This window comes from Helicoverpa zea, chromosome 13 (assembly GCF_022581195.2).
Source record: "Helicoverpa zea isolate HzStark_Cry1AcR chromosome 13, ilHelZeax1.1, whole genome shotgun sequence".
Lineage (NCBI taxonomy): Eukaryota > Metazoa > Arthropoda > Insecta > Lepidoptera > Noctuidae > Helicoverpa > Helicoverpa zea.
The window spans coordinates 5,818,085-5,842,013 of record NC_061464.1 but is presented as its reverse complement, the minus strand read 5'-3'; the positions used below and the strand labels follow the sequence as shown (position 1 = coordinate 5,842,013).

Below are 23,929 nucleotides of genomic sequence, written 5' to 3'. Positions count from 1 at the left end.
AGAAATATATAAAAGTACTTACTTTTTACACGGCTAATTTCTAGATTAATTCAGATTTATGTAAAATAACCTAAAAATCGGCCTTATATTTCACGTGCTAGCCAACAAGTGTCAAATATTGTTCCTGTCATTTGCCGGAAGGCCATAAAACTGTTGTCACACATTGCTAAGAGATGGCGTTAGCTGTATTCAATTGCACGTTGCCAACACACTAAAATTATTTTGCTAGAATTTAAAAATATCGCGGTGGCAACTATTTTGCCCGTGCTCGCGAAAGGGTTAAAAAAATATTCAATGTACAGTTTTGACTTCCTATCATTTTATTATATGTATAGATTTCTTTTTCCCCTATACAGCTGTTCACCGGTTAGCCCATTTTGGTTGATGTCCTTTGGACATTGGTTCCCCGAAATATCACTTTTTGTAAAATTATTCTAAGTCTTAGAATTATTTAAAACTAAAAGTCAATGTTCAAAATATCACAAAATTTCTTCTATGTTACTAACTCACTATATTAAAGTTCACTTTTCTTTGAATTTCTAGCAAACGAATAAAAGAAATATAAAAGTTCACTTTTCTTTGGATTTCTTGTAAACAAATAAAAGAAATACGCAACTCACAGTTTATCCGGACACTTCACCGTTTACTTCCTGCACATCACCAAGTTCCTCCAGGGGGTGTTCAACTCCTGGCTCCTCCACGGGCTTCCAATGCCCGGGCACCTCCAGAGAGATAATATCTCCCGGCTCCTGCTGTGACCGCGCCTCTCCTCCAGGGACTTTCAGCTCCCCGGTTCCTCACGGCTCCAACAATGCTGCTGGGCTGTAGGGATGCTCTGGACAGCAATCCACTGTCCAGTAGAGTGTGCAGCTCCGCACAGGCTGTTATAACAGCACACGACGACCACACCGGTGACACCACAATAAGGGTGCTTACATAAAGAAACAGGTTTCCGGTACTGACAAACCTGTACGGGTGGGTACCGATCAGTGCAGGTATAATATTTCAATACAATCCTATTCCCTCACTTACAAAGAAACAGGAAATGGAGAATATAGAAAAAGGTAAGTCGAAAAAATGGTGAATATGGAACAGGTAAGTTAAAAAATTGGTCTCGGTGGGGTGTCATCAAATGACCCGCTGTGGGTGTCAGACAGTCTGAGTGTCAGACTGACGCTCTCCCGTCGCAATGACAGCGTGAAGGAAACCCGACAGTCGTGCTCCGCCGTGCGAGAGCTAGCCGCCTCCTCACACCATTCACTTTCCGCACAGAGGACTGAATTGCTTAGGCAGTTGCATCAGATATTCTATATAGAACAGGTAAGTCACAATTTTTCAAATAATATTAATATTGCACGAAAATAAATTAAAATCTCCTAAAATTACTAATAATTACTAATATTACTTATAATTACTAAGTCAAAAAATTGGAGAATATAAAACAGGTAAGTCAAAAAAATGGTGAAAGTTGAAACAGGTAAACAACCTGTTTCTTTGTCTGTACCGGAAACCTGTTTCTTTATGTAAGCACCCTAACCGACGAACGGTTCACTTCCGACGCGAAGGACCACAATGTATTTGTACTGAGTACCAAGTCACAGTGCGATCGCGGGGATTAGTAGGGAGTAATGATACTGCCAACTACTTAATCTATACTAATATTATAAAGCTGAAGAGTTTGTTTGTTTGTTTGAACGCGCTAATCTCAGGAACTACTGGTCCGATTTAAACAATTATTTCGGTGTTAGATAGCCCATTTATCGAGGAAGGCTATAGGCTACTTTTTATCCGGGTTCGTGCAGAGGTTCCCACGGGATGCGGGTGAAACCGCTGGCAGAAACTAGTCAAATTATATATTTGGTGAACACAAAAAATTATAAATTCCCAACTAGGGTCGTTAAATCGCGGAGAATCTCAACACCGCGATTCAGGATTTGCATAAAAATGCACAACGCCATCTATGTTGACATAATGGAACTAAAATACTTAAACTAACATAGAATCTTGTACAACATGAATCATCTTAAAATTCTTCAAAATTTATTTCTCTTGAACTGGTGGCCGGTTGCAATTCTGATTGTGTCTCAGAAGGTGACAGGGCTATGGACTGTACAGAATTGCCGATTTTTTGCGCAGGTGATGGCATCGTTGGAGAGTCCACATAATTAAAATTTTCATTTTCCTTGTCATCTTGTAAGGTTAACATCCTTATTGGCATTCTACGTGCATGTCTACTGTCCACAATTTCCGGTAATAAACACTTCATGTAAAATTTGACCAGCTTTGACTCCATTTGTGTCTTCCAGAAATTATCGTCCCTTTCGATACGTTCTGTAAGCAAGGGTTCATTTTCTCCACCCCAGATGCCGAGCAGACAAAATCGTCTTTCAGTAACGTGAAGCTGTCCTTGTATTTGATAAAACTAGTTAGATTTTTTATTTATTGTGCTGGTGCAAGTCTTTTTGTCGTATTTTAAAATTTGTATCTTGTTTTGCTGTACTGCACTAGTTAGAATTTTTTTTACGGCAGTTATCATCGCCTACTAATCCGTCTGGAGTGGCTCCAATAAATGGATAACTCCTATCAATGAACAAACCGCAAGGCATAATATATTACTCATATTTTCTTGCTTTTCAAGTTGTTGAAGTGCTTGCCTTTCGTTAAGTATAATTGTGGATCAGTAATCTTCTTTGATTCCCAATAATTTAAAATATTTGTATTAGAAGGAAGCAACGGTCCATTAAGAAAAGCAAGCAAACTAATTTGCAAATTGTCATTATGATTTAAATGTGTAAATCTTGATATCGTTGCCTGAACTGCGTTTACAAAAAAAAATTCAAGGATGGAGGATGAAGTTGATGGTATGGGATCATCTGGAGTTTCGTTTTCTGTTTCTCTTACACTAACGGTCGAGTTTAACCTTGTTTATATTTTCTACTAGCTTCTGCCCGCGACTTCGTCCGCGTAGGGTAGTGACTTCCGGCAGAAAAGTATAGATAGCTATGTCTCGGTCAGCTTTTAACTCCTTTTGTTATTAAGTTAATATATAAGAAGGTAATATTGTTTAGATCACGTTCACATGAGGCTTAAGTACCTGTAGAACGAAAATACTTCAGCGCAAAGCTTCCGGGTAAACTATATTGAAAGTTGACCCGTCCGGCACGTGGACATAAACATTTCTAGAACTGCTAACCCGGGAAAGAGCAACGTATAACTGACCATGCGAGAAACAACTGACACCGAGATCTACTCCAGCAACACGAAAAGTCTGCCCTTGAGCCTTATTAATTGTCATCGCATAACATACCGATACTGGGAATTGCGTCCTTTTAAATTGAAATGGAAAATTATTTGGTATTATGGGTATTCTGGGAATGAAAACGATTTCTCCTGCACCGCAACCTGTTAAAATTTGAGCCTCGATTATATTTTGTTGCAACTGGGTTACTTTTAGTCGAGTTCCATTGCAAAGTTTTGGCGGTCTTAAATTTCGGAGCAGAATAATGGGAATGCCAATTTTCAAACATATTTCATGAGAAGGAAGTCCGGGGATATTTAAAGAATTTAAAAATTCTATCCGGTAATTAGTGGCTTCTTGTTCATCGACCATTCTAATTATTGATCGGTAAACTTTGCTTTGCCCCTGTATATGCGACAGTATCTCGTTATTAATCTCAGATGCCTGGTCATTGCGCGGAGTTAAAATAGATCTTTCTCATAGCCAAGAATTGTCCCTATTTAATATATTTGTTACGTCACCGTAAACCGATGATATAAGATGTGATTGAGATTGCACTATACAACATAGTTCAGGCGTCAGAATAAGTTTTCCTTGGTGTTGTGGATATGTACCTTCACCAATCTTTAATAATGTATCAGAAAATTGACTATCATCCGGGTTATCTCCAGTTCTCACTCGCATGTTTGTAGTTAAATGCAGCGATTGTATATCACGCCACAAATAAGAGCTTTTCAGACATGCTCTAACCTCATCAGCTCGGGTTCCCCGTGGTATTACCGGTAAGATTTGTCGGAAATCACCACAAAATAAAACCGTGACACCGCCCATTGGTCGATCATTTTGTCTTATATCCCTTAAAGTTCTGTCTACCGCTTCTACTCCTTTTCGATGGGCCATCGTACATTCATCCCATATGATTAAATTACACTCGCGTAATACCTTAGCTTTGTCGCTATTTCTTGAAACACTACAGGTTGGACTTTCCGTGCGATCTAAATCAATTGGTATTTTAAACATAGTGTGAGCGGTTTTCCTGGTAGCAATGTTGCAGCTATCCCTGATGAAGCCACTGCAAGAGCAATTTTATGCTGATTTCGAACATAAGCCAATATTAATTTAGTCAAAAAAGTTTTCCCAGTTCCTCCAGGTGCATCTAAAAACCAAATTGTTCCCAAATTATTTTGAACACTCTCGCACACGCGATCATAAACTAAACGTCGTTCTGCAGTCATCATTGGGACACCGTTTTCTAATGTTGTCAGCAGTTCCATTGAGTTGTAACCCATCTCTGCAGAATATTCCCTATTAGTAACCTCTCTGACTGAGGTTGGTGTTGGCAAACCATATTCACAGAGTGATTTACCGCCTACAGCTGCTAAGTCATCCTGAAGAGCTAATAAGCACTGATTTATGGCAAGATCACGGAAATTATCATTAGTTGTGCCTTCATTATTGTTAGATATATTTCTTAGAAAGTCTTCTGCAAATTTTTCTTTATATTTTTCCCATAATTGTGCAGCGTCTGACAAATTACAAAATGTGAGTAATGTTACAAATAAATGACGTAACCGTCGTGGATTATCACTAACACAGGATTCTGCTAAAGCGTCATCCCAATGCTGATCATTTTCAAGCAAATGACGCGCTTGGCAAGCTGCATGATTAGTTGGATAGACAACATCGTCTACTTTTCTCAAATCTATAAATGAGGTTGGTCCTCGCACTGTATGTAGTAATAATCGCAAATAGAAACACTCAGCGTTGTTAGGATGAACGGTATACACTCTACCAAGAACATGTTCTTTGAAAATACCTGACTCGCCACCTACAGGCCTGCCACGGCGTTTTCGATTAAAGACACCTCGTTGCTTATTGTAGGTATAATACGATGGAACTTCCTCATACAATAGAGATTTTGCAAAATCATCGGTTTGGCAAAGTCGAAAGAATGCTAATAAAGTTGTTTGTCTAGGATTCTCTAATCGTTCTGTAACATTTTCGGTGTTGAAATATATACGTTGACCGCCTTCAAGATGAACATCCAGATGGGTCACAGGTGGATATCTTTCGTGAATGTTGAAACTTAAGATTCGCCACACAGCTTCCGAAGAACTTATATATCTGCCTGACTGAAATCTTGTAACTTCATCGTGTTCATCTCTCAACGCAAATGTAGCTTGGTCACTGCCCTTATTAATGTATTTACAAATATATTTTATTGACTCTACACTATTACACATTTCAACATTTATGTGAGCTTGAAATGCTCTAGACAACACAGGCGAATATGGAACGACCCACCTATTATCTAAAATAACCTGTTGTCCAAACACTCGCTTTTCAACAGTAAAACCACCATTGTCTCTTGAACGGCGACGATATGATGGGTATCCATCATGTCCTGTTACAGTTTCATCCACTAAGGCTTTTGGAAATCTTTTAGTACAACGACCGTCTTGCATACATGGAGAATTCCCGTTAAATGCACCACATGGACCATGTATCATATGAGTTTTAATAATTTCGTGTAACTCGGGATCTGTAATCGGATTTGGAATTTCAGCACTGATTAAACTATCTACATCATTAGGTCGAACCTTATCTTTTAACCAAAGCAGGATATGTGCATGAGGTAAACCGCGTTTTTGCCATTCAACACTATACATATAACACAATATTTCTCCAAAAATATCATCTTTGGTGAGTAGATCTATCATTAATTTTAATTTCAAATGAAAAACTCTTGCGATGATATCATGGCGGTCATGCGGTGCCTGACCCTCAAGAAGCTCCCGAGTGATTTCATCCCACTTAGGATTGGTAGTTACAGTAATAAAAAGGTCGAGACGTCCATATTTTCTAACGTAACAAAAAGCATCTTGAGTACGTTCGTGCATGTATCGTGGACCACCAGTAAAAGAAGAGGGTAAAATAACTAAACGGCCCATATTCACTGTATCATTATCTTGCTGCATGGCGTCGCGAAGGTGCACGTATTCTTCAGCGCGCAGCTGCCTTTGATTAGATCGTATATAAACTAATCTTTCGGTTTCAATTTTTGCGTACGTGTCAACAATAAACTGATTGAATAAGCCACGGAAACGTTGAAAGTATACAAACCTATTCCGTCTCACTTGCAAGTGGTAACAATAAAATTGAAGGCATGAAATCTTTTTATTATAATTAGGTTCGCCTGTACGCGGATCAGTTTGGTATAAAGCAAAATTATAACCATCTTCCCCTCGACAGTATATCAAAGGATATTGCAAACTGTCGTAAGCCCTGTGGGTTTCGTAAATGCGTTGCAAACGATTGTCTCTGGTACGGATAACGATATCACGCTTATCACATTCCTGGTCGACCAATACCACAGCAACTTCATTCGTTGATGGAGCATTATAACGCCCAGGGTGTTCCTGAGTTGGACGCCTATCGGCATTTATAACAATTTTATAATTGTTAGCATCATCTCGAGGAAGAACTTCTAATGCCGATTTAAAACTGCATACGTACGAATTAACCTGATGCAACATGTTCTGAAGTTGTGAAATGAGTTCAGTATTTAAATTCGGGAAATATTGATTTCTTACATTCGACTGTTCGTTGTAGTCGGATACAAAATATATTTGAAGGAACTTAGGTTGGTCTTCAGGCAAAAGGGATCCTATCAAATGGTAAACCTGACCTTGTATCTTAAAAGTAGGCATGAAAGGACCTTCTGAAATTTGTTGAGCACCAAAAGATGTCATTTGAAACGCACTATTATAAGTGCGAATATTGTCTAAGAACTGTTTAGATAGCACATGTTCCCCTAAAAGTAGTGATTTCAAAGGTTCCGGTGGGTCTTCAAATGAAGGCAAATTTATTTTACCTCCAGAACAACAGAAACCAGCCGACTCCTTACTCCATTTTGAAGCATTACAAAAAGAACATACTACGTTCATATCGCCTATTACAGAAAATGATCTGTAATCAATTGTGAGGTTATAAGCAAAACCACTTTTATATTTGTCGGACCACGCCACCGAATTTCTAGATTGATCTTCTATGTGTACATCTAAGTTATTAAGACTATGTCGAAATCTATCCGCAGTAAGACGGACCTGTCGCTGTTCATCCGTTTCAAGAGACCGAATATTTTCGATCCTTAATCATTCATTAGACAAATTTATAAATCGTTCTTGTCTCAAAGAATTATAACGTTCGCGTACCGACTCTAGTCGTTGTTCATGCTCATGTTCATCTTCAAGAGATCGAATAATATTATGGTCCACCCTATCATTTGTCAAACGATCTTCATATTGAGTAAAAGTTTCAGATTCTCGAGATAAAATATGACGTTCGCGATCAGCTGAAAGCCGTAATTCCCTCTCAGTGAATGTTTCTGACTCGCGAGACAATGTATGTCGTTCGCGATCAGCTGTAAGCCTTAATTCCCTGTCAGTGAAGGTTTCTGACTCGCGAGACAATGTATGACGTTCGCGGTCAGCTGTAAGACGTAATTCTCGCTCAGTGAAGGTTTCTGACTCGCGAGATAATGTATGTCGTTCGCGATCAGCTGTGAGCCTTAATTCCCTGTGAGTGACAGTTTCTGACTCGCGAGACAGTGTATGACGTTCGCGGTCAGCTGTAAGCCTTAATTCCCTGTCAGTGACGGTTTCCGACTCGCGAGATAATGTATGTCGTTTGCGGTCAGCTGTAAGACGTAATTCTCTGTCAGTAAATGTTTCTGACTCGCGAGGTAATGTATGTCGTTCGCGGTCAGCTGTAAGCCTTAATTCCCTGTCAGTGAAGGTTTCTGACTCGCGAGACAATGTATGACGTTCGCGGTCAGCTGTAAGACGCAATTCTCTGTCAATAAATGTTTCTGACTCGCGAGATAATGTATGTCGTTCGCGGTCAGCTGTGAGCCGCAATTCTCGTTGTGAAGCAGTTTCAGCTTGTCGGATTAACACATGTTGCTCTCGATCGATGGTAAGCCTCAACTCTCGTTGAGAAAGGCTTTGAGACGCCCGTGATGTAGCTCGTCTTGCTCTGTCAGCTGCTAATCGCATCTCTCTCTCTGGAGAGCTTTCATTGGCTCGAGAAGTTGAGGCACTAACTCTCATAGAGTTTAACCGATGAGCTCTTTCCTCTGTCGATTCCTGAGAACGCGCATTTCTCATCCTCTTAGCATCTCTCGAGTTTCGAGATAAAGATGGTCGTTTTTTAGGTGGCATTGTGTATTTTTAATCAACTGCAACTAAAGCTACCTTACACTTACGAAATCTAAGTACCTAGGTACTCAAATAATAAAACTAATCCAAAATAAATCCAAAACTAAAATCTAAAAAAATATATAAATAGTTACCTGAACTAAGTCTAATAGAATGAAATTACCTATCTACTATTTACTTCAACTACTTATAAAAAAAATAAAAATAAACTATTAATAAAATTTTACACTACCAAAATAACTAATATTCGTACCTACTTACTAATTACTTCAACTATAAAGAAATAAACTATTAATAAAATTAAACACTACCGAAATAACTAATATTCGTACCTACTATTTACTTCAACTATAAAGAAATAAAAATTAACTATTAATAAAATTAAACACTACCAAAATAACTAATATTCGTACCTACTATTTACTTCAACTACTTATAAAGAAATAAAAATAAACTATTAATTAATTTTTCAATGGTCAGATAAAGGGACAGATAAGGTTTATTCCACAGTTAGCGAGAATCTCAATTTTTCAATTGACAGATAGGCCCTAACGGTCAGGTAAACTCTCTATCCAGCCGATAAATTTATCTGGCCCTTTACGGGCCAGGTAGCGCGCTAACGGTCAGATAACTCAGATATTTTGTCATTTCTGCAATCACGCGCGTTCGTTTTTGTAGGTTATACTTGTGTTCTTGCTTCCTAAATTATAAAATAATGGATATTTTTGATTCTATCGACGACGAAACAATCGAGGAAGATGATATAGTGCTAAATTATTTAGAGTCAGAGAGAAGAGAAAGAGTTATTAGAGAGAGACCTGATAATATGTCTCTATGGGATGATAAGAAATTTCATAGGAGATTTCGTCTCGAAAAAAGTACTGTGCAATTTTTATTAACCCTCATTGAAAGTAAAATCGCCAACGTAACAAACAGGTAAGAATTATTTTCTATATAAATAATAAAAACGAGATTTTTGTATATTGACTACGATCTAGGTAACATTGAAAGATACCTATATATTATTTTTTTATTTTTCAGAAACAATTCTGTTCCAGCTTTACAACAATTACTTCTGACTTTGCGGTTCTATGCGTGTGGTAGTTTCTACATTACGATAGGTGATTTTGCTGGAATACACAACTCAACTGCGAGCAAAATTATAAGAAAAGTTACTGAAGCAATTGCCTCTCTTCGCCAGGAATTTGTTACATTGCCAGCTAACAGAGAAGAAATATTATTAGTACAGGAAGGATTTTTTAATATTGCCCGATTTCCGAGGGTTATAGCGGCATTGGATTGTACTCACATCAAGATAATTTCACCAGGTGGCAATACTGCAGAAGACTACAGAAATCGAAAAGGTTTCTTCTCATTGAATGTGCAAGCTATGTGTACTAGCGACTTAAAATTTGAAGATATAGTAACACGATGGCCAGGTTCAACACATGACAGTTTGATATTCTCAAACTCTGCAGCAAAGTTTCAGTTTGATACTAATAGATTTCAGAATGGACTGGTCCTAGGTGACAGTGGTTATTTCTTAAATCATTATTTACTAACTCCGTTAAGTGATCCTCGAACAGAAGCCGAAAGACTATATAATGAGTCTCATATTCGTACTCGAAATGTAATTGAGAGATGTTTCGGGGTTTGGAAAAGGAGATTTCCTGTGTTAAGTATAGGAATGCGGTGCCGAATCCCTCTCGCTCAAGACATTATTGTAGCAACAGCAATTTTACATAATCTTGCAAGAATTAGAAATGAAAGCGAACCACCTGTGGATCCTGAAGTCCACATACCACAACAACCACAATTTGAAACTCTCATTGCTGACCAGCCAGGGCCTGCAGTCTCGACAAAGATAGCGATCGCTTAACGACAAAATTCGGTCGATAAGTCCTAACGATCCGATCGTAACGATTTTTGGTAGTCTCTACTGCCAAAACTATCGAGTGTCATCGCAAAGTTACCGAATATTTTCGGTAAGATAACGATTTATCGTTATGTCATAGAATTTCCTTGCGACAGTTTTTGACAGCCCGCTAAGTGATAGCTACTATCGATATCGTTCCTATATTTGTTTATTTTACGTCAGAAAATATTAAATAAATAGTAATTTAATAAATAATGGCTTCTGAATATTTAGCATGGGACTTAGTTGTGCTCGAGCACAGACGCGATGTGCTTATGGGTCGACAAATAGCACGAAACAAGCGAAACGATGAAAATCCCTTGGATTTGGAGGATGGCCAATTTCTTCAAATGTATAGAATTTCAAAGGAAATGTTTCACAGGCTACTAAGTGAACTGCGTCCATCTCTCCAAAGACGACGGCCTTACGGACTTTCTGTGGAGTCCCAAGTAAGTGTCTTTGCGACCTACCGTGCATAAATAATATTTCTATAATATATTTTTTCTTATAACTAAGGTTGAACTTTTTTTAAATTTTCTTCTTATTAGATACTGACGGCACTCCGATTTTACGCATGTGGGTGCTACCAACAACCTGTTGGCTTGCAGTGGGGTTGTAGCATGAGCCAAAAATCTGTTAGCCGAGTCATCCGGGCTGTAACTTCGGCAATAAATGAAAAACTTTTAAGAAAATATATTAAATTTCCAATGACTCAAGGAGAACGCCATGCGGCAAAACAGAAATTTAGAAATGCCCCACAGCCATTCCCAGGGGTAATTGGAGCCATTGATTGCACCCATATAAAAATTTTAGCTCCTAAGACCAATGAGGAGTCTTATGTGAGTGGTCACCATGAGGGCCATTCATTAAATGTGCAAGCTGTAAGTTGACCTTCAGTTCTATAATATCTAAAAATATTGTTTGAAAAATATGTACTTACATATTTAATATATTACAGGTGTGTGACCCTGATCTTATTATTTTAAATATTAATGCTCGATGGCCAGGAGCGAGACATGATGCTCACATATGGGCAAATTCACCGGTGCGCTCAACAATGAAGCGACATTTTGAAAATGGGGACCGCCGTGCTTGGCTGCTTGGTAAATAAATGAACATTATAAATCTGCCTCGAAGAGGTTGCCCATTCGACTTCTGAAATTACTTTGTATTTTTAATCTTTTAGGTGATGATGGATATCCTCTGGAACCGTGGTTAATGACTCCCATAAAACATCAACAGCCTGGCACACCGGAATATAAATATACCGAAGCACACTGCTCAGCTAGGAACATCATAGAAAGATGCTTCGGTGTGCTAAAATCTGTGTTTAGATGTCTATCACACCAACGCCAGTTAATGTACGAACCCTATATGGCTGGCCTAATAATTAACGCATGTGCAGTGCTCCACAATATGCGGATAACATATAAATTACCGGAACCAGAGTCCACCACATCCATGCAGCTGGTGGATAATAGTAGATTCCATGATGATATGTTAGAAGTTACAGGTAACTTATGAACTGATTTTTTATTTTACTATGTATGTATACCTAACACCAATACATTTTATTTTTGTTATGCAGGTTCTGGGCGAGCTGTTGCAGAGCGCATAAGAAGAAGGCTAATTAACACTAGTTTCACATAATTATTATACTTTTTTTCATTTATGTACTGTTTCAAATAAAAAACATTTTATATCATTTATTATTTTTATTTATGTAATTATTTATTGCGTCAGCTATTTTGTTTCCGACTTTTACCAATTGCAGCGTCGCCTCGGCTTGTACCTTGGCTGCCTCAGCCTGCATCTTGGCAGCATCTGCTTGCGCTTGAGCAGCAGTTGCCAGCATCTAAAAAACGTTGGATTTACTGAATGTGTCTTAATGTTCTCTAGCATGCTAGTGTGTATAATAATTAAGAGGAAATTTACACTATAACACACCTTCATTGTAGCAGCATTTGCTTCTGCAACTGCTAGAAATTCTCGTCGAGCTGCACTATATTGCTCAGAAACACTTTGGCGAGGATTCAGATCTGAAAATACCCAAAATTATTGGTATTGTAGGAATTATTGGCTGACCCACCTGCAGAACTAATGTTTTTATTATAAATAAAATTTAAGCTTACTCCTCTTTCTTCTGGGTCTCTGTCGCAGTGGTGGTGTTGATGATGCAACAGTTTCTGTCCTTCTGCCACGTACTGCTGGAATTATCAATTATAACACATTAAATAAAAATCAATGAAAATAAACATAGGTGAGCAAAATAACTGCAACTTACTCATTTGTAGTACTGGCGACTGAGGGGCATCTTGCACTTGTTCTTGGATGGGTGGTGGTGAAGAACCAGCCGTTGCTCTGCTGTCATTGATTGCTAAAATATTTTGTTAATTAATATTTTGGTAACATTAGTGTACAGATGTATACACATAATAAAATATATTATAGCAGTAACCAACTAGTTACTAAAAACTCCAACTTACTTGTTTCAGTCGGTAACAATTCCACAAAATCTCTAGCTGTAATAAAATAAATAGTAACATTAAAATTAAAATAATTATATTTTGAATTGAGTACCTATTAATTTAAAAACTTACCCTGAGAATGAGGTAAGGTGAGAACCTCAGAGATTACCACCCCAGCCTCCATCTCATGTTGTAATAACTGTAAATAACAATAAAAGTATTTTTAGTGTTATCAACATTCAAAGATTGAGAATATTAAATTGTATTGAATACAATAATCACAACTTACATCTTCCTCTGGCATAGCGTCCGGGCAGTCTGTCCCAAAGGAATAATCTGCCCCAACTATTGAAATTATCCGGCTCTCGGCCTCGGTCAGGGGAGCAGTGCTGACGCCTCGGTTGCCGGTACGTTTTTGTTCTTTTTTTAATTTTGCCGCCTTACTGCAAGCGCGGCTTTTTAAGTCTCTCCAAACCTACAATTAGAATAATTAACTCAAGTAAATAATAAAAAAAAACTGACGTGGCATGTACATGCTTATAATTAAAACCAATTCAATCTTTGAAAAAGACTTACCGTCATCCACTGCTCTGGTGTCTTTCTAGACCCGTTAGGGAGATTATTGAGCTCCTCGGCAACCTCCCTCCAGCCCGTTTCGAAATTTTCCCGGCCCTGCAAGCCGGTAAATTTCCGCGTGTGCAAATATGGACGCGCTTCTAATATTGATAGTAGTGCATCAATTTGAGCGGGTGTAACACGAGGGCTACGCAGACGCTTACGCCTGAAACATTAAAGTAGTCATTATGTAAACACAGAATACTTCGGATGTATACAAAGTATTCAATTTAGTAAGTACCAAGAATAGGAATAAAAAATTCTCGTTGTAGATGTACTTACCTGACGCTCAAGCTGCTGGCACCCGGCAGGCCTGCGCCTGTTTCAATGACTTCACCGTCCATGAATAGTAATGAATACACCGTTCTCCTTTATTATTATTATAAATCAAACCAATGTTCAAGTGCACAAACAAACTTGACATTGACAGTTTGTTTATGTTCTATGTCTGTATTGCAAGTACGCAAACTATTAAGATCTTTAATATGTGTTTTCTTAAAAAACGGTATGTTTTACTTACACGGTTCGATGCAAAAAGTTTTAATATGATAAGGTTCATCTATTTTCTTTATAATTGTCAAAGGAAACAAAATTGGTTGTGCAAATCTTGTCTACCATTTCTCCCTATAATACAAGGATTTTTTTTACATGCAACATTTTAATACAAATTCACCGCACTATGAATACGGTTTTCGCTATCGTACCGACACGAATATGTCATGATAATTAGCGATGTTGCCCGCTATCTCGGCTGTCGAGACTTGCGTTTATCGTTACTGTCGTTATGGCAAGCGAATATTTTCGTTAATATTTAGCGACTGTCAGTTTGCGATCGAATCGCTATCTTATGTCGAGACTGCAGGCCCAGGACACCAACACAATAGTACAAGGGACTCTATGTTAGAATATTTTGAAAGTCTAATCAACTAGTAATGATATATTAATAAACACAATTTTATAACTACAATGTGTTCTTTTTATTATACCTCCACTTTACAGTAATCATATTGTTATAATCAAATAATTTGTGGTGAGGTATTCACTGCTTTTGAATAGGATTATTAGAATTTAACAGTCTGGGTTTGTAGTGATAAAAAATGGTCAAAGACTAAAGAGATCCTTGTTTTGTTGAATAGGTAAATGAAAAAAAAAAAACATTTTATAAATCTTTATTTATTATTTCTAAAGGACTTGTTCCATAATTTACACCAGTACGGAGCTTACTTAATAGTACTTCATGCATTTCCTGCTTCCTTCTTTCATCATTATGCAGGTTCTGCATTTTTAATAAGTGTGCCTGTTTGACAAACTCATGCTCTTTTATGGCAATTTCCTTCTGGAGCTTCACTAGCTCTAAGCGAGATTCAGTTAAATGGTCCAGTTTTGCAGTCACTCCAACTTTAGTAATTTTTTGATTACTTTTCAAGTATGGACTAATCTTAGTTTTTAAAGCCTTTGGCTTCCATGAAGACCACTTATTCTCTGAAAATAATGATAAGTTTTAATTAATGTTATTTTATACAATGTAAATAAATGAACTGGAAAATTGATAAAGACATACCTTTTTCAGTTTGATCCACTTCCATATCCTGTATCTCTATAGATTGAAAGTCATCAAAGGCCTTGTCTGAAAACAAATTAATTTACTATTATATTTTATTACACTATTATACTATGTACTTTTTTTTCAATAAATTAAAATACCATTTCCAATTTCACTGTTAACTTTCTCCTTTAAATCCTGTTGCGGGCAAAACTCTTCTTGATCTAAAACAAAAAAATATATTCAGGTCCTTGTTTTTCATTTTACATTAAATAAATATATATAGGTTGAACATTCTGTAAAAAAATCAGTGGCCATCATGTGATCATAAATCTATCAAGGATATGAGTAAAAATCAAACATTTATTCTTTTCCATTCTGCAGCCAGAGATTAATTACAGCACATGTTTAGTTATTTTCTAAAGTTATTTATTATTATTGAATTAGATATTTTACCTAAAGTACACGGAATATCGTCATCACATGGTACAATTACTAAATTATTTTCTAATGATTGCAGTGGCAACGATAGCGGGTCAACTTTAGCAGTCTCTTCCAGTTCTAAAGGTTCTGAAAAAAAAAAACAACAATACACAAACTGCTTAGAAAGATGCTAAAGATAAATGTAGTGCGTTATTACTTTTGTTTTCATAAACACTATATCAATTCCCATGGTAACATCAACAAAAAATATTTTAAAATATTTGACTTCATACCTGGAATTTTGTCGCTGTCATTTCGAGCATCCAGCCCATTGATATTCGAACATATCGCGATAACCCTCTCCTGTATATCTGTAACCTCTGGGGCTGAAGAGGGCCCGCCACCAGTTTTGTACAGCTCTTGCCGATGTTTGGCCAATGTTTTTTTGGTTTCCTTTTTTATGCCTTCATATTTAAGCTTCAGGCTCTTGGTACTCCTCGCTGTAAATCCCGTAGCCGCATTAAATAATGAACTGATTTTTATCCACGCTGCTTCCTTTTCTTTATTGGTTACGGCGTCTGTCTGCTTATTTTCAATTATAGTACGGTGTTTTGCCACCAATTCAGTCAATAATCTTATTTCGCTTTTGTTAAAATTCGTGGAACGTTCACGTTTTACGATATTTTCCATGATTACACACAACACACAAACAGCAAACAATAAATTCGAACGGAAAATAAATATTAACACGAAGACGAGTCGTCAAAGTTTAAGGTTATGTTATGATTCCCTCTAAAATGTGACAACCGCTGTCATTAAGTTGAAAATTGTTTGTCTCTTTCTTAGATCTGTAAATGTTCATAAGCGCGTCTCGCTCACACAGATGTAGTGTGAAGCTAGTCACAAAAAAAGGTCAGGTAGTAAACTGACTGGTAACTATGCTTTGAAAAATTGAAACTCTTTATTGGTTCGTTAAAGAATCAGATAAAGTTATTGATCAGTTAGCTACTTGACGTTTTATCTGGCTCTTGAAAAATCAGCCCTAATAAAATTTTACACTACCAAAATAGAAAATCAAACGAACTTACCTGTAAGTGACGTTCGATGACTATTAAACGATGTGATTCGCCCGAAGAGATTACACTTATTTACTTGTAGTAGCACGGATATGTGCTGCCATCTTACACTACTTTAGAGCAACCATATTTAAAAAAATAATTATGCGCGCTCTAATGTGGGTATCTCATACACGTTTGCCCCTTTGGCCATCGTTAGCCACTATTTCGTGAAAATTTGGGAAGGATCTAAAGGTATTTTGATCAGGGACAGGGAGGGAGTGTAATCTCTTCGGGCGAATCACATCGTTTAATAGTCATCGAACGTCACTTACAGGTAAGTTCGTTTGATTTTCTATTAAACTTCAGTGATTCGCCCTTCGAGATTACACTTATTTACTTGTAGATGTTTAAAGTCTCACGAAATAGGTAAAAAGAGAGGAAACGTTTGGATAGAAAAGTGATAGAAACTACAAAATACATAATCAGATAATGTATTATTGTAATTTAAAAACTTATTTATCAGCATGTAAAGGAAAACAAAGTCATCTTCATTATACGTCGTTGACCGAGGCCATCCTACAAATAGAACGAGCAAAGACATCAGAGGTATCTGCGATCACTTCTCTATTGTAGAACTTTGCGAAGGTTTCAGATCTACCGGTCCAACCTGCGGTTCTTTTTATTATATCTAAGCTCACTCCGAACCTATTGGCGGCAGACGTTGCTGCATGTCTTGTGCTATGTGCACAAAAAATAGACGTGTCTATGCCACTTTCACGAAGGGTGACCTTGATCCAACGACTTAAAGATTGTGAAGTTACATTATTAAACGGTTTCTTAAAACTAATCAATAAGGAATCACAGTTAGATTTTCTCTTTGTTGCTGATACACTTAAATAATGTTCTAAAGTCCTAGCAGGACATATGGAAGGTCTTTCATCGAAATAAGGAAGAATCAATGTTGGCGGCGTACGATTCACCGCCGAGGTTTTGATTTGATCTGTGATGTTAATTACGAACTTTTCATTGTATTTTTTAATGTTAGACAATTTAATTAACGACAATGTCTGTACCCGATGTGCAGTTATTAAGGCCAAAAGTGTTGTCAATTTCTTGGACAGTCTCTCAAACGAAAGGTCTGAATTAGGGTACCAAGCACTTAAGTAATCTAAGACAATAGCCGGATCCCATGTAAAAGTATATCTTGGTTGTGGGGTTCGCAATTTGTATACTCCCTTCATAAACCTCGTTACTTGAGGGTCATTCATAATCACTGCATTTAACACAAGTGACAGTGCTGCTTTATTACTATTAATTGAACCATATTTTTGACCCTCTTGAAAAAGAATAACAAAAAAATCTACCCTCCAGTTTAAAGCCCTTGGAGTTGATCCTTTCGGTTGCAAATTTTTGGGTGGTAACTTCGGCTTAGCAGCCGAAGATTTTAACTCGGAACCTGTTTTTATAATAGCTTTCATAGATTTTAAATTATCTTGAAGATCAGTACCAAATAACATGTGATCACGTTTAAGGTCCTTAACACTATCTTTGATCTCTTTGTTAAGGCACGACAGCAAAAAATTCCTTCTAGTTTGTGTCTCATCATAATGTGCATGACACAAGAGTCTACCGGCATCACTAAGGCATTTTAACATCTGACACTTGAACGTCTCGTCGATGGAAGTAGTTGTCAAAACAGACGTGATTGTATTTGCCAAACTTGTTATGACAACAGACAAAATCTTCTGTTTATCAATCAGAATATCGTCTCTCTTCAAGGCACTTTCATTCACCGCCGCTCTTATTTCAGGATTAAGTGTCGGAGCCTGAGCAACTCTAAGATTATCAGGTACATTATAGGCCTTCAATATCTCATTTTTAGTTTGATCCTTAATACCATTAACTAATATATCAGACCAGCGGCTAGCAATGTCTTTGTGAACATTCACACCGAACTTCTCTTCCCTCACAGGCTCTTCTCCGAGTAAACACAAAATATCAGGTTGTAGGTCTAATTCCTGTATACCTTCCGTAGGCGCATTTTCTAGCGGCGGCGGTATATTTGGCGTGGACGTGGCCACGGGTATAACAACAGAAGTAGGATCAGGTGCGGGAGCAAAAGTTGCCGTCGGTGCGGGCACGGATATACTATTGGTAGCCGAGACGTTTGAATGTGAAGTTTGATTTAATGTAAAATTTACTTCATAAGGGGCTCCTGAAACAATAGTAACAAATTCATGATACAAACTCACGGTTTGTACTCTAGAATTAGGTAGTTATCCGTGTCATCCACATAACTGTAAACATAACTCACGACATAGCCTCCCGGACTATGTTCTAGAGTTTCTGTGCTACCACATATACAGCGATTAACCTTACAGGTTAAACTGAAGTATACTATTGGTTGGTATTAGCCTTGCAGACTAAACTCATAGCACTAGACGGTAAACAAACAAAAAAAAAAAAAAAAAAAAAAAAAAAAAAAACGATTTGTTTGAAAAGTAGGTCAAGGTCACGCTGTCGAAGAGTGTCGTTCGAAATTTAAATATCCATGTATGTACAAACCTCCGTTTTGTGGAGTCTCCTGCGGCGACCCGGGGTATTCGTTATCCGAATATCGATCACGTTCTAAACTTGAAATGGATGCACTGCGGTAACTCCTTTGTTTACGGCGAACTCGAGACATCTTTTTCTCGTATTTTCTGATTTTTCGAGCCAAATACTCTTCTTCGTCGTGGTGTTTTCGTTTTCCCATGATTTAAACACAAAAAACCCACTAAAATATCCAAATAACTAATAACGATAAAAAAATACGTGCGCGATGGCAGCCACACAAAACGTGTATGAGATACCCACATTAGAGCGCGCATAATTATTTTTTTAAATATGGTTGCTCTAAAGTAGTGTAAGATGGCAGCACATATCCGTGCTACTACAAGTAAATAAGTGTAATCTCTTCGGGCGAATCACTGAAGTTTAATAACTAATATTCGTACCTACTTACTAATTACTTCAACTATAAAGAAATAAACTATTAATAAAATTAAACACTACCGAAATAACTAATATTCGTACCTAGTATTTAGGTACTTCAACTACTTATAAAGAAATAAAAATAAACTATTAATAAAATTAAACACTACCAAAATAACAAATATTCGTACCTACTATTTACCTACTTCAACTATAAAGAAATAAAAATAAACTAAGTATTAATAAAATTAAGCACTACCAAAATAACTAATATGCGTACCTACTACTACTTTACTTATAAAGAAATAAAATCTATACTATTAATAATATTTAAACACTACCAAAACCTAATACTACTACCTATTTCATAAAATAACAACAAAACAAATCTAATCTAAAAGTAAACTACATATAAAGACTAAAAGTCGCGCTGATAAGCACGGTTCGTTTATAACAATTATTGTCTGTCAATAAGGTCGAACAGTCCGCACGTCTATTCGCATCAACAGCCAAATATTGTATGAAGCTCGAGCGTTTTTTTTTTTTGGTATGGCATCTCGCAGTTCAGCCTAGGAGGCCGTGTACTGCTTAACCGGACTTTTCCCTGTGGATGCCTAGAATTTAAGGCCTCCAGCCAGGGGCGTAAAACAACTTATAAACTAAGCGACTGCGCTAAGGGTACCCCCTGTGGGGTCGGACCTCGGCTTAGGGCGTCGCTGGGGAGGCAGCAAAGGGACAGGCTGGATCATATGGTCATTATTATTAAATGGGGAATTTAAAGCTACTGGCTCAGCTCGCGGGCTGGCTCGATGAGCAAGGGTCGGGAGGACAGAGAACGGGACGTCGCGGCGGACCTCGGCGGCGAGGTTTGTACGAACGCGGTTTGTGTTTGTGTAGGGTGCTAGTGAGTTTACTACTCTCTTGGAGGACAGTTATCTCATCGTCAGGTTCTAGAAGGGCATGCCTAGGGCGGCGAATCCTACTGATGCGGAAGGGAGTGTAATTACTGGCTGACACGATAAGTGAGTTATCGTGTTTCTCAGCGCGTTCGAAGTACCGTATGGCGGCACGCTTCATATACTGGCGGATGGTGGGGATTTTTAAGTCGAGATGAAGAATCTCATTTCGAACATAATAGGGAGCTCCTGTGATTTTCCGTAAAGCACGGTTTTGAAGGGCCTACATTGTGTGAAGGCGGCGATGGCTTGCCTGTGCGAACACAGGGCAAGCATACATCATGACGGGGCGTATGCACGATACGTAGAGGCGTAACCTGCATTTAAGAGATAATTTGCTCTTTGAATTGAGCAAGAAGTGCAATCTGCCGTACACAAAGGCTGCTCTAGAGCGCACCTTACGTATGTGCTCGGCGAATGAGAGGCGCTGGTCTAAGATTACACCTAGATATTTGGCATGCTCCTTCCAAGGAATCGGCCTACCAAACATGGTGACTGACGGGGGCGCGGGAGGAAGCCTACGGCGAGGGCTCGAAAAGAGTATGGCCTGGCTTTTGTCGGGGTGGAGTTCGATTCTCCATAGCCTAGTCCAGACACCTAGGGTGTTGCAATAGGCTTGGAGACGTCTCACTATGGCGGCTGGGCTGCGGCCTGAGCAGTAGATTGCCGTGTCGTCGGCGAATAGGGCTAATTGAACATGCTTGTTCTTAGGAATATCGCTAGTGTATAGCGTGAAGAGGATGGGGGAGAGTACCGAGCCTTGTGGGACGCCAGCTTTTATAGGGTGGGCCGAAGAAAGAGTGCCGTCTATGCGATAGCGAAAGGTGCGATTCGACAAAAAGTCTCGTAAGATGACGACGAGACGGTCTGGGACACCGAGTTGGTAAAGCTTGTAAATCAAGCCTTTGTGCCAGACTTTGTCGAATGCCTTTGCTATATCGAAGAGAATCGTACCGGTGAGTTGGCCACGTTGGAATCCGTGGCTCACACCTTCCACGATGCGGTGGACTTGTTGGACACAAGAGTGATGGGTTCGAAAACCAAACTGTTCTAATGGAATAAGACTCTTTGCTTCGACGTAATCTTTGAGACGCTTATAGATAAGTATCTCGTAGATCTTGCCGAACACATAGAGTAAACTGATAGGGCGATAGCTGGACGGGTCTGATTTTGGTTTACCGGGTTTGGGAATACCGATTACGGTTGCCTCTTTCCATGCCTGTGGGAACAGGTTATGGGTCATGGCGCAATTGAAGATCGCGGTCATGAGCATTACGAGGGAAGCGGGTAGGATTTTGAAAACTTTATTGGTTATTCTATCTGGGCCCGGAGCTTTACGGGGTTTGAGACGTTTGATGATCTCTGCCACTTCGTCTGGAGTGACGGGAGGCAAGGGATCGTCGGGGTCTTCTTGCGGTGGTAGAAGCTCGCGCGCGGACCCCCCGCCTTTTTATACCTACGCCGCGAAGGACGTCGAGCGCGGCGACCGATACACAAAAATAATCCTTATAGCATGCTCCAGTATTCAAGCGCGATGGCTTAGTAGCGTATTTTAGGCATAACTTTGGCGTTTCTTTACCGATTTACATGATTCTTTTTTTATTGAATAGGGAATAATGTTAACTGTTTTTAATTAGGGGTGAGTGAGAGTGTTGTAAACGTAAGAGCAGACAAATATAATCAGAAAGCTCCGAACTGCTATGCTATCGGGAGTTACACGTGTTATTGTGAGTCAACCATAAAATATAGACATATGCTGTCAAGGAATATTTTTTGTATAATTTTAAGGAGAACATTTCCGTCATACATGATTTCAGTGTAGCTTTAACCATTAAGACTGTACATGCGACGGAAGCTTAAAAAATGGAGAAACTTCTCCCGTTTTCCCAACATTTCCCTTCACTGCTCTGCTCCTATTGATTGTAGCGTGATGAAAAGTATCCTATAACCTGCCCAGGAGTATGAAGAATAAATGTGCCAAGTTTCATTAAAATCCGTCGAGTAGTTTTTGTTTCCATAACGAACATACAGACAGACAGACAGACAAAAATTTTACTGATTGCATTTTTGGCATTAGTATCGATCCCTAATCACCCCCCGATAGTTATTTTTTAATTATATTTCATGTACAGAATTGACCTCTCTACAGATTTATTATAAGTATAGATAGGTACAAGAGTACACAGCAACAATAATTATTTGGGTTCCGTACCCAAAGGGTAAAAACGTAACCCTACTAGCTTTGCTGTCTGTCTGTCCGTCCGTCTGTCACCATGTCCCATGAATCGTAAAAGTCAGATAGTATTAGTAATAGTCAGATTGAAATTTTCACAGGTGTATTTCTGTTGCCTCTATAACAGCAAATACTAAAAACCAAAATAAAATAAAATACAAATTTAAGGGGGCTCCCATACAACAAACGTAATAATTATTGTAGATTACAATTAATATTTTCTCATCAATACTGATAATATTATAACCTCCTCCTTTTTTGATGTCGGTTAATTAAGTAGTCGTCGATTACCGTAATTAATATTTCTTAAAACAGAAAATTGGAATTGTCTACTTATTTTTTTACCTATATTAGCAAATAATAGAGGTTTATTAAATATTTTATGCAAAGTACTTATATGATCTTTATAGCAACAAGTAAAACCTAGTCAATAAAGTATGAATAAATGAATATGTAGTTTTAATTTACTTACCAGTCCTTCATTAAGTCCTTCTTCGGTATTGATTGTGGTATGGCATTTGTAAATAGATGCTAGAAATGCCTCCATGGTATCATAATACAGCCATCCTGGTTTATAAACATCATCCTCTCCTGCACCAGATGTCAATGATTGTTTCTTGCGCCGCAAATGCTGACGAAATGTTGCCATGAGGGAATTTTTCTTACTTTTCAAGTCACTTGAAGGTCTACCCATTTGTACACTTAACCTTTCCCAAGCATCATTCACTTTTTGACTGTTTTTATGATATTTGTCTTTGGGATCCCAAATAATGTTTTCTTTTTGGAAAAGTTCCAAAAATCTAAACGTTTCTTCTTGCGACCACTCCATTTCGGTAATATGCAAGCCACAACCTGCGCGGCACAAGGTTGAAACTCGAATGGAGCGAGCGCGCGAATGTAAAGGCCCCAGTACACGTTGGCCTGTGTTGGGCCAAGCTGTGCAATGCACAAATGTAGGCCACGATCAAATGGTGTTTACACATTTGCGCATGGCTCATTGCTGCCTGGCAAGCCAAATGCGATGGACGTCGAAGTAATTAAGGCTTCGGTTATTTATTTGTACACTACTATACATATTTTTATTATACTACACTACTATATATATTTATATTATACTACACTGCTATATTTACTACTATATTTATTTTTACACGCAACACAAAAGTGTACAATCCTCAGCGGTCGGTGACGAACTAAACATTGGCCGAATGTGTAAACACCACACGCCAAGCTGGGCCAAGATTCCTTTGATGTGTGCCCAAAAAACCGACAACTCGCCGAATGCGCG

The 23,929-nt window shown here is 38.2% G+C and overlaps 5 protein-coding genes across 5 annotated transcripts; 2 read left to right on the top strand and 3 right to left on the bottom strand.

The window, feature by feature from the left end:
- The first annotated feature begins 8,937 nt into the window (after nt 1–8,937).
- Nucleotides 8,938–14,422, top strand: LOC124635673 (putative nuclease HARBI1). Its single transcript, XM_047171617.1, has 3 exons — nt 8,938–9,393; nt 9,499–10,301; nt 14,324–14,422. Exons 1-3 carry the CDS (start codon nt 9,173–9,175, stop codon nt 14,383–14,385), a joined length of 1,086 nt encoding a protein of 361 aa, XP_047027573.1. The 5' UTR covers nt 8,938–9,172; the 3' UTR covers nt 14,386–14,422.
- Nucleotides 10,308–12,077, top strand: LOC124635672 (putative nuclease HARBI1). The gene is made up of 5 exons (XM_047171616.1): nt 10,308–10,821; nt 10,921–11,253; nt 11,331–11,475; nt 11,559–11,885; nt 11,961–12,077. The coding sequence occupies exons 1-5, from the start codon at nt 10,588–10,590 to the stop codon at nt 12,020–12,022; spliced, it is 1,101 nt and encodes a 366-aa protein (XP_047027572.1). The 5' UTR covers nt 10,308–10,587; the 3' UTR covers nt 12,023–12,077.
- LOC124635674 lies at nt 12,073–14,319 on the bottom strand. Its single transcript, XM_047171618.1, has 9 exons — nt 13,738–14,319; nt 13,417–13,621; nt 13,130–13,315; nt 12,973–13,039; nt 12,859–12,894; nt 12,657–12,749; nt 12,505–12,579; nt 12,320–12,411; nt 12,073–12,227 (listed from the first exon to the last, which is right to left on the bottom strand). The coding sequence occupies exons 1-9, from the start codon at nt 13,797–13,799 to the stop codon at nt 12,075–12,077; spliced, it is 969 nt and encodes a 322-aa protein (XP_047027574.1). The 5' UTR covers nt 13,800–14,319; the 3' UTR covers nt 12,073–12,074.
- Nucleotides 14,423–14,608: 186 nt separating the features above from the next.
- LOC124635675 lies at nt 14,609–16,453 on the bottom strand. The gene is made up of 5 exons (XM_047171619.1): nt 15,715–16,453; nt 15,455–15,568; nt 15,160–15,222; nt 15,017–15,082; nt 14,609–14,937 (listed from the first exon to the last, which is right to left on the bottom strand). The coding sequence occupies exons 1-5, from the start codon at nt 16,109–16,111 to the stop codon at nt 14,615–14,617; spliced, it is 963 nt and encodes a 320-aa protein (XP_047027575.1). The 5' UTR covers nt 16,112–16,453; the 3' UTR covers nt 14,609–14,614.
- Nucleotides 16,454–17,455: 1,002 nt separating this feature from the next.
- LOC124636046 lies at nt 17,456–19,398 on the bottom strand. Its single transcript, XM_047172000.1, has 3 exons — nt 19,045–19,398; nt 17,844–18,694; nt 17,456–17,479 (listed from the first exon to the last, which is right to left on the bottom strand). The coding sequence occupies exons 1-3, from the start codon at nt 19,232–19,234 to the stop codon at nt 17,456–17,458; spliced, it is 1,065 nt and encodes a 354-aa protein (XP_047027956.1). The 5' UTR covers nt 19,235–19,398.
- Nucleotides 19,399–23,929: the final 4,531 nt, after the last annotated feature.